Source organism: Thalassophryne amazonica, chromosome 13, assembly GCF_902500255.1.
Source record: "Thalassophryne amazonica chromosome 13, fThaAma1.1, whole genome shotgun sequence".
NCBI lineage: Eukaryota > Metazoa > Chordata > Actinopteri > Batrachoidiformes > Batrachoididae > Thalassophryne > Thalassophryne amazonica.
In genome coordinates this window covers 95,960,462-95,977,052 of record NC_047115.1, presented here as the reverse complement: position 1 = coordinate 95,977,052, position 16,591 = coordinate 95,960,462, and the positions used below count along the sequence as shown (strand labels likewise).

Here is a 16,591-nt window from a genome sequence, read left to right as displayed (position 1 = left end):
ATGCTAAAGAGACAACAGATAGCTGTGGTGAACACTGATCATGACTAAATGAAACACTTTGACACTGATAAAACAATTGCAGAAAGGTCTTTCAGCTTTTAAAATGTTTTTTTTTCCTTCTTGTTGGCAGTGGGGAAAAAGCAGGACTGCACTTATTCACAAGCAAATCCCACAATAAGGAATTAAAGTATTTCCATCTTCTAGAATATCTTATGTGAATAACAATTTTTGTCACGCTGTGATGACACCTCCAGTTGAAAGTAGATTACAGGTTAGATTAAAAAACTGTTTTTGCTCTGTGTGCGGGGTAACAGGTCCAATAGAACAGGTCTGCATCACATGATGCAAACTTAATTAATTAAAAAGAAAAGAAAATACAGGCTGTAACAGCTTTCTTCCTGTTTGTTAGCCAGGAATTTCTTTAGAATGGAAATAGAGACATTAACAGTGTCAGGTTCAGGCAGAAATATGAGGTCCAAACGGCAGTTACCACACATTAGAGAAGTTGAGACAATGCAAAGCAACGCAAATGCAAAAAGTCTAAAATTCCAATGTCAGCTTTGATTTCAAAGGAAGTTTCACAAAGCTCGATTTCACGAAGCATCATTTTATGGATGTGTCCAGTTTGCACCAACAGTTTGATTTCACTGTGGTGTTGGCTGAGTGGGGGCTCATTACATGTTATGTGTAATTTATGTAGTTTTGCATCACCAGTTATACAGCTTCATGATGAAGTGGTATAGAGGTTTTTATTAAAAAACAAAAAACAACACTTGAAGGTTCAAGTACAATTTGCCAGAAGGCACATCAGCGATTAAAGCTTACATTTGATCTGTTTTGTTGAAAGAAAATTCTTTTCTGTGCAAGTTCACTATGAAGGTATGAGTGGTGATGCAAAACGCAAAACTTGCACTTTGCACAATTTCTTGAATAACAGCCACAGAAGTCTGTAACTTCTTCAGGGTTGTCTAATCTCCTTCTTATACAGTCGCTCAGTTTTTGAGAAATCCTCCACACAGATTTACCAGAGGACCATACAGACCTGACTTGTCTGAAGAAAACTGGATGTAAAATTCATAGTTTACACACATGCTATCCTAAAAGGGGGTCTTACTTATTCACACCATCATTTTGGCTTTTAGATTTTTATTTCTTTTAATTCATGATGTAAAGATTACTTTTCACTGTGAGATTAAAGGGCATTTTTTTGTACAAGCTCAAGGGGGCAAACACTTTTTCACACCACTGTATTTCTTTCAATGACCATGTTGTTCAGAGGTTATTTTTGAGGTCTTTGCATATTGTATTTTTCTCAAAAAATGTTATTCCCTTTTCAGCTCTGTTGACATCATAGTGATTGGGGCTTGTTACATCTATAGTTTATGGCTGTTTTCTTCTTGCTTCTTCAAAGTAACTATCAGGTTTTATTGCATCTCTTTCTATACATTTTCCTGTTGGAATCTCTGTCATAGAAAATACTCTTCTGTTTGACAAGACTGGAGGTGGTTCATGTACATAGTTGTTTTCCTTTACATCCACCTCCAGTTCCTTGCACTTTCCAGTGTATACAAATTTACAGATAGTGTGTCAGGATGGAAATTATCTGCCTGTCAAAGTGCCTGACAGCCTGAAACAAGATAGCTTACACTTTCAACAACTGTATGGCAGAAACTACATTAATCATTTAGTGAAATCCCCACCATTTTTAAAATCATTTGTGAGAAGAGCCCTGATCTTGTGCTCCAACCACCATTCTTTCACCTTCAAAGCCCAGCTATTTTTTATGTCACTGTATTTGTTCTTCTTTCTCTATGTATTCTCAATGTTTTTATTTATTTATTTTTTTTAAGGATTTATTTTTAAAAGTACAATGGGCACCAGACCCGGGGTCTATAGTTGCACCCTCACCATTGGTAGCATTGTATCCAACCATTTCCTTAGTTGGTAAATCCGCTTCTTTTATCCGCTCCTCATGCTCTCACGCTTTGAGTAAGCGAAGCAGTAAAAAATCTTTTTCTTCTCCTCAAGGTCCAATTTTCAGTGGTGTAGTTTCGTAGATTTCTTTTGGCCCTTTGAGGCTGTTGTTGCTGGAGTCCAGGATCAGAACTATGCTGATCTGGTGGATCATCCACCTGAGTGCTGCCACAGGAGAAATCATTCCCTGCAGCACTGGGAGAAGTTGTACCATTGCTTTCCTCACACACTCTGGTGCCTAGGCGTGATTTGGGGACCTTTTTATCCTGGGTGACATCTGGCCAGTACAATTTATCATTATTAGACTTTTTCATATTTGCTTTGTGGAGTTTTTAGCTGGGGTTCATTTTCATTGAAACGTCCTCATACAGAGATCCCTCCTTAATTGCTGATATGAATTCTCATGTGTCTGATCAAATGACTCTTTCGCCAAAATCTTTTACTACATTCAGAACAGCCAAGTGGTTTCTTTCCTGTATGAACTCTCATGTGTGTGATCAGACTGGTTTCATCTCTAAAGTGTTTCTCACAGTTAGAACATTCAAATGGTTTTTCTTCTGTGTGCTTGGTCATGTGGGTGATCAGGTGGCTCTTTTGCACAAATCGTTTACCACACTCACAACAGCCAAAAGGTTTCTCTCCTGTATGAATTCTCACGTGGGTGATCAGATGGCTCATTTGTCCAAATCGTTTCCCACACTCAGAACAGTCAAATGGTTTCTCCCCTGTGTGAATTCTCATGTGTGTGATCAGATGGCTCTTTAGTCCAAATTTGATACCACACTCAGCACAGTCAAAAGGTTTGTCACCTGTATGGATTCTCCTATGTGTGATGAGTTTACTTTTCTGTACAAATCTTTTACCACAATCAGAACAGTCAAATGGTTTCTCTCCTGTGTGCATTTTCATGTGTGTGATCAGACTGCTCTTTTGTACAAATCTCCTATCGCACTCAGAACAATCAAATGGTTTCTCTCCTGTATGACCTCGCGTGTGTCTGATCAATTTACTCTTGTGTATAAATATTTTACCACACTTAGAACAGTCAAATTTCTCGCCTGCATGACCCCTTGTGTGTCTGATCAGTTTACTTTGGTGTACAAATCTTTTCCCACACTCAGGGCAGCCAAATGGTTTTTCACTTGCTTGCATTCCTGTGTGCTGTTTTGAATACTTCATTGGACTACACGGAGTAAAATTTATTTTTTTCTTAGTTACGTTGCACCTGCTATTTGTCTGACAGTTAAAACCTGAATTCATTTCTCTGGTCTGCTTCCATTTACAATAGTCAATCTCAGGTTCAGAGCTGTCAAAACTCCCACCACTGGTATCTCGTTGTAAATGACTATACGGAAGTGAGTTGCAGAATGGTTGTGGCTCTCCATCAGTTTGTGCTGTCAGTGCTGTATGTACAGTTGAGCTGCTGCCGCCTACAGGATCATCTGTGTTCTCATCACGTTGATGAACCTGTGATGACTGTGGCTTTTCATCATCATTTTCACTCTTCACAAGGACGGCAGTGAAAGGGAACTCGGTGATATCAGCCTCCTCCAGGTGGTGAAGCTGCTGTCCCTGCTGACTTATCCAGAGTTCCTCTGGTTTCTTTTTAATGTCCTCCTGTTCAACACTCACATTCCAATCCTGCTGTTCAGGGAGAACTTTTTTAATCAGCAAAAACTGCTGCATGTCTGTAAAGGAGCAAATTGATAACATTTAGAATAACATTTATGAAAATAAGATGAAATAAGATAAAATAAGAACACTATATTCTGATTCTACATTCTTGCACTGAACAAACATTCTTTGAAATAGCACATCTGAAGTTTTCTTTTTCACACATTCTTGAACAGCAGCCGAGCATCACACCATTGAGTTTTTCAATCAAACTCTGACAGAGAAGTGACAAGAGCAACCACAGCTGAGGACAGTATGAGTTCCTGTCAGATATTCTGGCTGCACCAACTGTTTTTTAGACACATCTACTTTGCCTCAGTCCTCCCAGCTGATAAGCAGTACCACTTTGGTTGGCTGCTTGGATCCTGATGATCGCTGCTTGTGGCTACATTCTTTATGGCTACAGACAGCATGACAGCGATCAAAATCTGATCCCAGTCACATAAAATGATTGTGATTCAAACAAACATTCAAATATGTCTAAATCAACCTTTTCATAAATGATGTGAGAACAGCTCAGTCAGCACGAGAGAGAGTCTCTGTGAAGGTGAATTCTTGCAGAGCTTCTGCTCTGTTTTTCCGATGACTGGCTTCTGCAATAAAGAGTTACAAATTCCCATCTTCTATGAGGTGAGTTGGTGCCAAGAATCACAGTGTTGATGCTGCAGACCTTCATGATGACTTCACTGTGTTTACCTCCTCTTCCTCTCTGCCTTTTCCATTTTGCATGCTCTCTCCAAAAGATCACTGGTAGACACTCCTCTGTCATCCTGAACAAGCGTCCAGCAAATGTTCCAGAGTATGACCATGATGGTTATACATGCAACCAAAATCTGTAAAATGCAATGAAGCATTTTCATGACTGACACTGAGCGTGCGTATGTGTGTGGCTACTTTATCTCCTGCCCTACTCTTCCTCTGAACCTAATGTCTTTCACTGAATATGACCCAGCTCCAGTTATTGAAAATGAACCAAACACAGAAGTGCCAAATCTTACAGTTCCTTATATGGCCACATGAGGCTGGCTCCAAAGTGAATCACTGCATCCAGCAGTGGCTCACTCTGGCCAGCCTGGAACAACAACTGTTCTGGTCTACAGTCCTCATTCACGACAACTGTACAGGAGGTGAATGTTTTTATAACTCATTGCTTTCAGCTTTTTAAACCATTACATTATGAAAAATAACGTGAGTGATGGCTTTGAGTGACAGGTAATGTGAGCTGATGATGATGATGATTCAAGGTCTTGCTCGTAGCGACTGCTAACTGCTGTGGACTCAAATGTGTTTGTACTTTCTGAGCATTTTTGTACAAACATACAGTAGTGTTCAGAATAATAGTAGTGCTATGTGACTAAAAAGATTAATCCAGGTTTTGAGTATATTTCTTATTGTTACATGGGAAACAAGGTACCAGTAGATTCAGTAGATTCTCACAAATCCAACAAGACCAAGCATTCATGATATGCACACTCTTAAGACTATGAAATTGGGCTATTAGTAAAAAAAAAAAAAAGTAGAAAAGGGGGTGTTCACAATAATAGTAGTGTGGAATTCAGTCAGTGAGTTCGTCAGTTTTGTGGAACAAACAGGTGTGAATCAGGTGTCCCCTATTTAAGGATGAAGCCAGCACCTGTTGAACATGCTTTTCTCTTTGAAAGCCTGAGGAAAATGGGACGTTCAAGACATTGTTCAAAAGAAAAGCGTAGTTTGATTAAAAAGTTGATTGGAGAGGGGAAAACTTATACGCAGGTGCACAAAATTATAGGCTGTTCATCTACAATGATCTCCAATGCTTTAAAATGGAAAAAAAAAAAACAGACGCATGGAAGAAAACGGAAAACAACCATCAAAATGGATAGAAGAATAACCAGAATGGCAAAGGCTCACCCATTGATCAGCTCCAGGATGATCAAAGACAATCTGGAGTTACCTGTAAGTGCTGTGACAGTTAGAAGATGCCTGTGTGAAGCTAATTTATTTGCAAGAATCCCCCGCAAAGTCCCTTTGTTAAATAAAAGACATGTGCAGAAGAGGTTACAATTTGCCAAAGAACACATCAACTGGCCTAAAGAGAAATGGAGGAATATTTTGTGGACTGATGAGAGTAAAATTGTTCTTTTTGACTTTTTTGGCTGCAGACAGTTTGTGAGACGACCCCCAAACTCTGAATTCAAGCCACAGTTCACAGTGAAGACAGTGAAGCATGGTGGTGCAAGCATCATGATATGGGCATGTTTCTCCTACTATGGTATTGGACCTATATATCGCATACCAGGTATCATGGATCAGTTTGGATATGTCAAAATACTTGAAGAGGTCATGTTGCCTTATGCTGAAGAGGACATGCCCTTGAAATGGGTGTTTCAACAAGACAATGACCCCAAGCACACTAGTAAACCAGCAAAATCTTGGTTCCAAACCAACAAAATTAATGCCTCGCAGATGTGAAGAAATCATGAAAAACTGTGGTTATACAACTAAATACTAGTTTAGTGATTCACAGGATTGCTAAAAAAAGCAGTTTGAACCTAACAGTTTTGAGTTTGTAACATCAACAGCAGATGCTACTATTATTGTGAACACCCCCTTTTCTACTTTTTTTTTTTACTAATAGTCCAATTTCATAGCCTTAAGAGTGTGCATATCATGAATGCTTGGTCTTGTTGGATTTGTGAGAATCTAACGAATCTACTGGTACCTTGTTTCCCATGTAACAATAAGAAATATACTCAAAACCTGGATTAATCTTTTTAGTCACATAGCACTACTATTATTCTGAACACTACTGTATGAAATCATATAACTTACTTTGTTACTAATTACTAACTCATGGCCAATTTAAGAAATTCATTCTCCAGTATTTCTGTTGAGTGAAATTTTAGTATTTAATTCATAGGTTAGCACTGTAATTAGCAGAACCTTGCTAACATTAGGTCTACTGATGATGCAATGGTTACTGAGGGAATATACTGGTCATACTTTGAAACACCTGCATCCATCCATGATGGAAAATCTGCAATCAGTCCACAGAGGAGGAGGAGTAGAGGAGGGTTTTCTTAAAAAGATCTGAAAGTTCACCTACAATTTGCCAGAAGGTACAGCTGAGATGCAAGCCTAGATATGATGTTTTAGTGAAAGAAGACCCTCCTCTGTACCACTTCATCATGAAGCTGTATAACTGGAGATACAAAACGCAGAATTTCTCCAATCACAGCCACAGCCACAGAAGCCTAAAACTTTTTCTTGGTTGTCTGGGTGTCTTTCCTCACTCTTCTCCTTCTTGCACAATCACTGTTTTTGAGAACTGTCTACTCCACACAGACTTACCATAGAGTGTCGTACTGTTTGTAGTTCTTCATAACTGATATAAATAAAGTTCTAGACATATTCAGTGACTTGGAAATGTTCATGTATCCATCTCCTGACTTGTCTGAAGAAAACTGCCAATAAAACTGATTATTTACAGGTATTATACCAAAGGGGCTGATTACTTATACAACCCATCATCTTGGCTTTTATATTTTTAATTAATTTATATGAGGTTGTAGAGATTTACATTCTGTTTGAATTTAAGAAAGATAATTTTAGAAATTTTTATATTGCGAAACCTGATTTACTTTTTGTATTTGAAATGCCATAAACAAATTAAAATGTTTTGAAATACCAAGAGGCTGAATACTTTTACAAGCCACTGTATACATCATGTAGGGCGGCAGCTATCGATTATTTTAGTAATTGAGTATTCTATCAATTATTCTGGCGATTAATCAAGTAATCGGATAAAAAGTACTTTTGCGTTTTAAAACATTAACAGTCCAGGGCTCTCCCAAAGCAATGGCACAATGTTGCAGCACCATCACGGAGACTGTCAAATTTAGTGTATCCCTTTCTGTTAGTGTAGTTTAGTGTATCCTTTTCTGGGTATTTATTTTTTCACATCTTTACAAGTTTTGGATCTTTCCTGGTGTCAGGAGTTCAGCCAGTCGGGCCAAAGTCTTGACATTTTGCTGAAATGGTGATGGGATGTGGCTTTCTATGGGTCACTGCGTGATTTATTTTTTTTAATCCTCTCTTTCTCTGCAATTCAACAGATGCATTTCAGCTGGAGGTTGACCATGCAAGCATCCACAGTCAGGTTTTATTATTATTATTATTTTATTTAAAGTTACCTTGTTTTTCAAGTGTTGTGCGTTGCCCACAAAAGTGAAAATTGAAAAGCGAAACACTCAGTGCAAGTCTGAGCAAAACACAGAAGAAAGAGAGGCTCTTCTTTCTGGGGCTGTTTGTCCGTGTGTCCAGGGCCGGAGCTGTGACTTGCCCAGTGTGAGCTGAGTGCTGAGCCGCACACACCGGGCAGAGAGAGACCGTAGCCGGCCGCCGTGTGAATAGTCGCTCCCCACATAGAGTGGAGAGCAGCCATTAGACAAAACAGTGTTTTTAAAAAAAACAAACACACTGCTTCGCTTTAAACGCACGATAAGCTATTTCAGATGATCAGTGTGGACCCTCTTTCTCCTAAAAGGCTTTATTTCACTCTGTGTGTCACGTTGGAAAGATGTAGCTTTTGTGCTAAAGTGATTAGCTGTTACACGGCCTATGTGCATGCTGTAGTCTTCTTCTGCTTTTTTCTGGGGACATTACAGCACCACACACAGGCTTGGAATGGGCACTACAATGTTAAACGAAGCTTTGAGGCACAGAATTTGCCTCCATCATTTTTTGTAATCGAATTATTCAAGTTACTCGACTAATCGTTTCAGCCCTAATATGATGAATGATATTCACATTTTGTGAGACCCGCGTTCACGTTTTGGGAGATAATTCAGTATTCACATTTTGCAATTAACAGTTTGCGGATAATTCATGATTTACAGCTGATTCAAGTTTTGGGGGTAACAGTGCAGATCCGTGTAATTTTCAACACTAATATTTGTGAATGTGTGTGTCAGAGTAAGTTTAATACTTTCCTGACATGATTTAATGTTAATTAATTTTACTGGCTCGATATCCAGGTCAGAATGGCATTTGAACATGTACTTTGCGAGTATTTTTCTGAGTGCGTTCATTCGTGAATCCCCATTGAAAATGCATAATATCTGGGAACTCTGTCAATATTTTTGCCCAGTTAGGAGGCATCATGTCGCTGTCCATGAAGGGACGTTCACGTTTAGTGGGCAGCATTGGAAGTGCGGACTCAGGTACTCATATATAACCTCTTTGTTGGTGCCTCTGGCAGGGAATCTCAGACGAGGCTCATCTTCCCCCCAACAGGGATGTGAAATGAAAACTGTGAGATCCGAGGAAAATTTGCAGGGGGTCTGGGGGGGGCACAGGCCCCCAGAAGCAGGGGTCTCGGGCCCTGTGGGATCCCAGAAACCAAATAAATTTTTTATCTAATGATATATTTTTAGCATCTCCTGGATCAAAAAAGTTTCAAAATTAGTGCACATTTAAATGACCCTGTATTCAACCTTTCATTTGAACTGTCAGTGATCATGTTGAAATAACAGAATATGACGTGGAAGTAGGACCTGGAATGATTTTCCTTTTAATTGTAAACCAAATTATGCATTAACTCAGAACAATCAAACTACATGAAATTAATGAAAACTAAAAAAGACTGTTACAGCATTTTAAAAACCACAGCTAAAGCTTGTAGAATATTTTGAAAATCATTGTAAAATATCAATAACATACCTAATAGTAAAAAACTCACATATTCTTGTGTAAAGTCCTGTAAATCCACTCATAGCCACAGTGTCTTTTTTCCCATGAAAAAAGTTGACATTAATAAAAACTCATTTACATTCTTGTGTAAGTTCCTGTAAATCCATTATTCAAAGCCACAGTCTTTTTTTTCTAATGAAAGAAAGTCTAGATTAATGAAAAAAGTCAATCTTTTCTAAAATCCTGTTTGAACAGCACAATGTTTATTTTCCAGAGAGAAAAAAAATTCTTACCGTGTTTCCTGATGGCACAGTTCACTTTTCCCGTTTCTTTTATCTTTTAGGTGTGTTGATGAATTCGGTGATAATTCCACGGATTCTTGTCCTTATCAGAGTTTTTCAAACAGTCTTTCTCGCCATCTTCTCTCTGTCCGACGTCGGTCCATGACAGAGACATGCTGCACAATTCTTCTTTTAAAAACCTGAGAGGCCTAAAAGTTTGTGAAGTCCACATGCTACGTTTAGCTTAAGTGTCGCACAGGAGACACACAACATCGCCGCAGCAACCAACCAGTCCCGCTTTACGACAACTGTCACAACAACCAAGCTTTGAGAGAGGAATATTTCTCCTCGAAACTCTGCGGATCCGAGGCCACTGATTTGTATCTGTAACACACAGATCAGTGTCCTGAATATTTAAACTTTTAAAGCGCCAGTCGACCGCGATCAGGTGTGATCAGGTCCGATCACATCGACAACGGAGCTTTAAAAGTCATGACAGTGTTTCAGGACCTGATCGATCAGGTTGTCTGATGATCACACCGACACAGCGATAGTGCTTTTAAAGAGTCACAGTGCTTATTCAGGTTTGATCAGACCTGACTGTAGTCGACTGGCACTTTAAAAGTTTAAGTCATCATGGTGCTTCTGTCTGACCAGATGTCATTCAAAGTGCAATATTAAACAAATATGTAGGACTGCTTTTTTGCATTTACGCAATATCTCTAAAATTAGAAAGGTCTTGTCTCAGAGTGATGCTGAAAAACTAATTCATGCATTTATTTCCTCTAGGCTGGACTATTGTAATTCATTACTATCAGGTTGTCCTAAAAGTTCCCTGAAAAGCCTTCAGTTAATTCAAAATGCTGCAGCTAGAGTACTAACGGGGACTAGAAGGAGAGAGCATATCTCACCCATATTGGTCTCTCTTCATTAGCTTCCTGTTAATTCTAGAATAGAATTTAAAATTCTTCTTCTTACTTATAAGGTTTTGAATAATCAGGTCCCATCTTATCTTAGGGACCTCATAGTACCATATCACCCCAATAGAGCGCTTCGCTCTCAGACTGCAGGCTTACTTGTAGTTCCTAGGGTTTGTAAGAGTAGAATGGGAGGCAGAGCCTTCAGCTTTCAGGCTCCTCTCCTGTGGAACCAGCTCCCAATTCAGATCAGGGAGACAGACACCCTCTCTACTTTTAAGATTAGTCTTAAAACTTTCCTTTTTGCTAAAGCTTATAGTTAGGGCTGGATCAGGTGACCCTGAACCATCCCTTAGTTATGCTGCTATAGACTTAGACTGCTGGGGGGTTCCCATGATGCACTGAGTGTTTCTTTCTCTTTTTGCTCTGTATGCACCACTCTGCATTTAATCATTAGTGATTGATCTCTGCTCCCCTCCACAGCATGTCTTTTTCCTGGTTCTCTCCCTCAGCCCCAACCAGTCCCAGCAGAAGACTGCCCCTCCCTGAGCCTGGTTCTGCTAGAGGTTTCTTCCTGTTAAAAGGGAGTTTTTCCTTCCCACTGTCGCCAAGTGCTTGCTCACAGGGGGTCGTTTTGACCGTTGGGGTTTTTACGTAATTATTGTATGGCCTTGCCTTACAATATAAGGCGCCTTGGGGCAACTGTTTGTTGTGATTTGGCGCTATATAAATAAAAATAAATTGATTGATATTTACTCCATGTGAAAGAAACAGTCTGTCTGCATGAAACAGATTGCAAAGTTCAGAGTCCGTTTTGTGTCCCCCAACCCCCCCCCTTTAAAAATACAGTTTCTTGTCAGCATTCTAAAGAAAGAGAAAGAGAAAGAGAGAGAGAGAGAGAGCGAGAGAGAGAGAGCGAGAGAGAGCACACTGAGGCGCTGCAGATTGCATGATCATGCAGCCACACACACACTCTACACCTGTTGTACATTTGATTCGCTCTGGATGAACGCACTCAGTTTTTGGATGTGTACAGCAGCGCCATGTTGCACAAACCTGCTTAAAAACTGTATGCTTTCTTCATCCAGTGCTCTACGCAGAAAAATTAAAAGGGTTTAATTTTTTGGGTCCTCTTCATGTAGACCTCAGCATACCTGCGCAGAGCTGCTTAAAACTGACGTAAAGCTGCATAAATCAGCACAGACGTTACACCACAATACGCATTTCTAATTTGGCCCCGGTGTGAAAGGGGCTCTACAACAACAATAAAGAATCTGTATCTGTATGTGCAAGCAATTGTTAATAACGCTGTAGGAGACAGGAATAACATTGTGGGAGGGACAAAAAGTGAGTAAAAAACACCCCACACGTTTAGAAATAAAAATTAACTTTCTTCTGTTGATTCTTAAACTTTGAACTGACAAAAGTGACCCAAAACAGACACTCTAGTGGAGTTACTTGTGGTTTTTTTCTTTTGCTTGTTTTAACTGCGCAAGTGGAGGAGGCGGGCGGTCTCCGGTGAGTGCTTTGTTACAGCAGCACCCACTGCTCATTGAGGAGAAATATGCCTTCACATCAGTCTCCAATAACACCAGGAAAAGTTGCTAGATTTCTCGCTATTTGTTTTTTAAAGAAAAAAACTCACCCGTGGAGTCTGAATAGTCGCTAAATTTAGTGACAATGTTGCTCTTCTTCTATGGTGTTTCTTCTTCTTTGGCATTTAACGGCAGCCGGCATCCTTATTGGTGCATTGCTGCCACCTGCTGCATCAGACAGATTTAGCAGCACTAAATCCTCTCGAGTCCAGATTTTTTTATTTTCTTCATGCAATCGACTGGAACTCAGCCCGCGTTCAACGTGTCGATTCCAATCGGCATGCCGATTGTGATCGACTGGTTGGGCACGCCAGCTGTAAGATACGAATATACAGACCATGGGCAATACGTAAAATCCACTACTGAGATAAGTCATGTTACACTTTTTTGGATGGGCTTGTTGGAAAGCCCCAGAGTGCTATTCTTGGTGGCTACGAACATTAGGCTACGTACATTAGGCTACAAACATCGTACATTAGGACTCGAGCACGAAACTAACATCAAGGGAATAAATGATGACTGTTACTTCACTGTTCAACAAAATTCAATCTCCCCCATGGGTTTAAGGCTCTCAAGAGTGGTGCCTTCGAACAACACAACTGGAGCTTTATTTATTGAATATATTAGCAGCTTAGGAACATGGGTTTTAAAAGTAACAGACCGGGACACCATGGGTTACATTTGACATCACATTTTTGGCATGCTCTCTGCAGCTGTACCGAGTGACTAAGACACTGGTCTATGGGGGAAATTAATTTTACCTTGTACCCATCAAATCAGAAGTAAATTCAGATGAATTAGTTGAAGGGATTTTTGTTTGTTTGTTTATTTATTTATTTATGTCACAAATTTGCTGTGCTCTTCAGATAAAAACTCAAAAAAGAAAAATTCCAAGATAATTATCTCCTCAATGTTATCACAGTTATTTAATCAATATACAGAGAGACAATGATTTTTTATTTTTTCCCTGCACACAGGGCTGTTCTATTTTTTAATGACCAATAATGCTGGGGTGTGTAATGGTGACCCCTTTTCATGAAGTGGCCCATTTTGGGCCAAGGATGAATGTTGCGAGAACAGAAAGTTGATCAGAAAAATATTTTTGGAGAAATTAGCAATTTTAGCCAACCAGCAAACAATGGACATTGTACTGCAATGCACCATGAGAGTTTGGGGTTTTGAGATTTTAAATGTTACTGTGGTTCATGTTAGTTTCAGAGTGTTGCTAGTATTATTAATTTGTTGTGTTTTTGTAGTTCAATTGGTTTAGTCAGTTTAGTTAAGTGTTATGTTTCTCTGACCATGAGCGAGTTAACTTTCATGCTGGTACCATGAGTGAAATGCTTAGTGGTTTTAATGTCTTCAGCCACTGTCTTTTTATTTGTCAAATTAAAAACACCTGCTTACAGCAGATGTGCATGCATGCATGCATGCAACTTCAATCAAGGACAAACTGGGGACAGCTGACATTTGCTGTTTGGTATGCTTATGTATTTTGAGTCAAGGATGAATGCTGCCAACATGGAACGTTGGTAGGACTAATATTTTTGGAGAAGCTACAGATATTAGCAAACAACACTGAGCAATGGCTGTTGCAAACTACTTTCTGTACTCACACGCCATTCCAACTCATTATACAAGCTTTACTTAATTTATTACCACCCTTGAAAAATGTCAGCTACCTATTTTATAAACACTACCCAATCTAGAGCGTGTGGCTCCCCACGGGCAACACACTATTTATTATTAATTTTTTAATTTGAATATAATCATAACACTGAGTTTCTTCTTTATCAAATGTTCAGGTTAAGGCATCATATTAACTCCATATGTCACCAGGCTCAATGTGAGAAAAGTCAGAGCTCTTACCATCATTATGTGGTTGTAAATGACTGCATGGACCAGAGTCTCTGGCTGGTTGTGATGCTCCACACTCTTCTCCTTTAGCTTCTGTTTTCGGTGTTTGGTATTCAGTTGAGTTGCTGGAAAGAAGTTCCACTTCTGTGCTCTCATCTCTTTGGCTGAAATGATGCTGTGATGATGACTGTGGTTTTTCTTCATCTTCACTCTTCACAGAGACAATAGTGAAATCAGCCTCCCCCGGACCGTGAAGCTGTTTTCCCCCCTGATTTACCCAGAGATCCTCCTGTTCCTGTTTACTGTTTGGAGGCTCCGAATCCTTTTGCTCCAGGCTCTGATTCTCTTCCTGCTGCTTGGGGAGAATGTCTTCTTTACTCACTAATGGCTGCTGCATGTCTGCAAAGAAGAATTTAAATGGAATATGAACAACAATAAAGTCAGAAACAGCAACCACTATAATAAAGATAAAACAGCACAGTGGTGTTTGTGTGTCCTGCCCACAGCACTTTATCACGACTAAGGGAATTAACTGAGGTCTGGGAGAATGCTCTGGTGTTTATGTTGCTCCATCCACCACACTACAGAATGCTGACAACCTACCAGCTATACCACCATGCCATCACCACCTCGCAAGCCATCCATTTCAAAATGAGCAAATATCCATCCATCCATTTTATATTATATTTATTATATTTAAAGCGGCAATTCGTTTTGAAGTTATTAATTCCGAGTGGACTCTGTCTCAGCAAAGAGCCACACAGCGTTTGGAGCTGTGCCAATGGAATGGAGGATGATTCTCGTTTTTTGACTGCGACAAGACAAAAGTCCCACTTAGTGACTTTAATACACACAAAAATGACTCATGATATTTTAATGGGTTTGAGAGGGGTTAAGAAGCAGACTTACTGCTTCTGAAGAGCAGCGAATCAAAGAGCCACGAGCCATTGAATCGAAGCATTGCTTCATTGATTCACACTTCAAACTGGAGTCACGCTGCAGAAACGGTTGATTACAGACCCGTTATGCAGTATTGAAAATAAGCGCAACGGTCCAAAATAAGCTTAACGGTCCAAAATGATATCGTAACGGGCCATAATGCAAGTTTGCAAATTTGGAGGTTTTGCGCACATTTTCTAAAACAATTTTTTTTTTAGAGTGAGAGAAATGCTGAATAAATGCATTGTGTAACTAAAAAATAATAATCGTTGGAATAATCGTGATTTCAGTATTTACCTAAATAATCGTGATACTGATTTTTTCCATAATTGAGCAGCCCTATTACCAACACAATCAAAATTCACAGTCTAGAAAAAAAATTCTAAAAAGTTCCCCTGAAGGGTAAATATTCAAAAGAACAGACAGCCTTAAACTACTTATAGCAGCAACGGTAGAGACCCATACAGTCGATGACAGTGACGTCACAGACCATGTGGGAGCTTCCCCAGACTTGTGCAGGTATTGTGGGAAGGTCACAATGACAGCTAATCAGAGTAGAGCGGCACTGTGACATCACTGGCTGGTCTCTCTCTAGCTGCTAAGCCGACATAGCAGAAAACACTCAAACTGCTTTTCAGTGTACATCTAATATGGTTCTCATAAATTATGTAAAAGTAAGCGAGAAATAAACACTTCTAAAAACGCTGTTCTTGTAACCTGATAACAACTCTGAAGGGATTAACAACACATGTCACGGGACATCATCAATCATGTTACATGCGCATGCATCACCCACAGTCCAAGATAACGTCTAGTCTTTTCAAAAGTTCATGCAGACACCTTTAAAATGTACAGAAAATATTCATTGTGGAATTCCCCACAGAGTCTAATGTGAGAACTAGAGTCCCCAATCCCAATGCTGCCTACTAAATGTGAATATCCCTTTATGGAGTCACGCTGCAGAAACGGTTGATTACAGACCCGTTATGCAGTATTGAAAATAAGGGCAACGGTCCAAAATAAGCTTAACGGTCCAAAATGATATCGTAACGGGCCATAATGCAAGTTTGCGCTAGCCAGAACCCTGAAAGATAAATAGATAAAGAGAATAGATTAAAGCATTCATTTTTTGGTTACATTCAACTTTTAAAAAAATAGTACCAGTTTGTTCCCCAAGTCATGAGGATTCAGAATATAGGTTTTAGGGCTACATATTATAGTTTGGGAGTTTATCCTCAACAGACAGACAGACAGAATTAGCCCTTTATGTATATAGATTTAACTGAAATTTCTGATCCATGCAACCAATGATTTATAAAGGAAAAGCATGATAATTATTGGGGTGCCCAACCTTTTGCATACAACTGTATATGCATGGCAGCCTTTCATTAGCTGTATAGGGAGTCCTCACTCTAGCTTTCATATATGTAACAACAAGGAGTGCCCAAACCTTTGCATACAGCTGTATGTGTTTAATTTCTAGTCAGGATATCTCATTACACTTCATATAAGACAAAGTCATGTCAATTCAATTTCCTTTGGCAGCACTATAATTTTATTTTATTAGCCTTTAAACAGGAGATTCATAATATGGCATTGCCAACTAGGGCTGTGCAATTAACCGAATTTCGATCGCGATATCGATATTTGTATCAAACGATCGTATAATCGAGTGAAACGAATT

General features: G+C 39.4%; 1 protein-coding gene across 2 annotated transcripts in view; it reads right to left on the bottom strand.

Annotated features, from left to right (window-relative positions):
- Positions 1-1,260: 1,260 nt before the first annotated feature.
- Positions 1,261-16,591, bottom strand: part of LOC117523314 (zinc finger protein 3 homolog) — a 30,303-nt gene continuing 14,972 nt past the window's right edge. The window contains exons 2-4 of one of the 2 annotated variants that reach the window (XM_034184801.1): positions 13,981-14,367; positions 2,692-3,662; positions 1,261-2,156 (exon numbers count right to left, since the gene is read on the bottom strand). In XM_034184801.1, coding sequence (XP_034040692.1) covers positions 1,971-2,156; positions 2,692-3,662; positions 13,981-14,365 — 1,542 coding nt within the window. In that variant the 5' untranslated portion in view covers positions 14,366-14,367 and the 3' untranslated portion in view covers positions 1,261-1,970. Of the gene's footprint in view, positions 3,663-13,980; positions 14,368-16,591 lie in introns of both variants that reach the window. The other variant, XM_034184800.1, reaches the window with a different exon arrangement.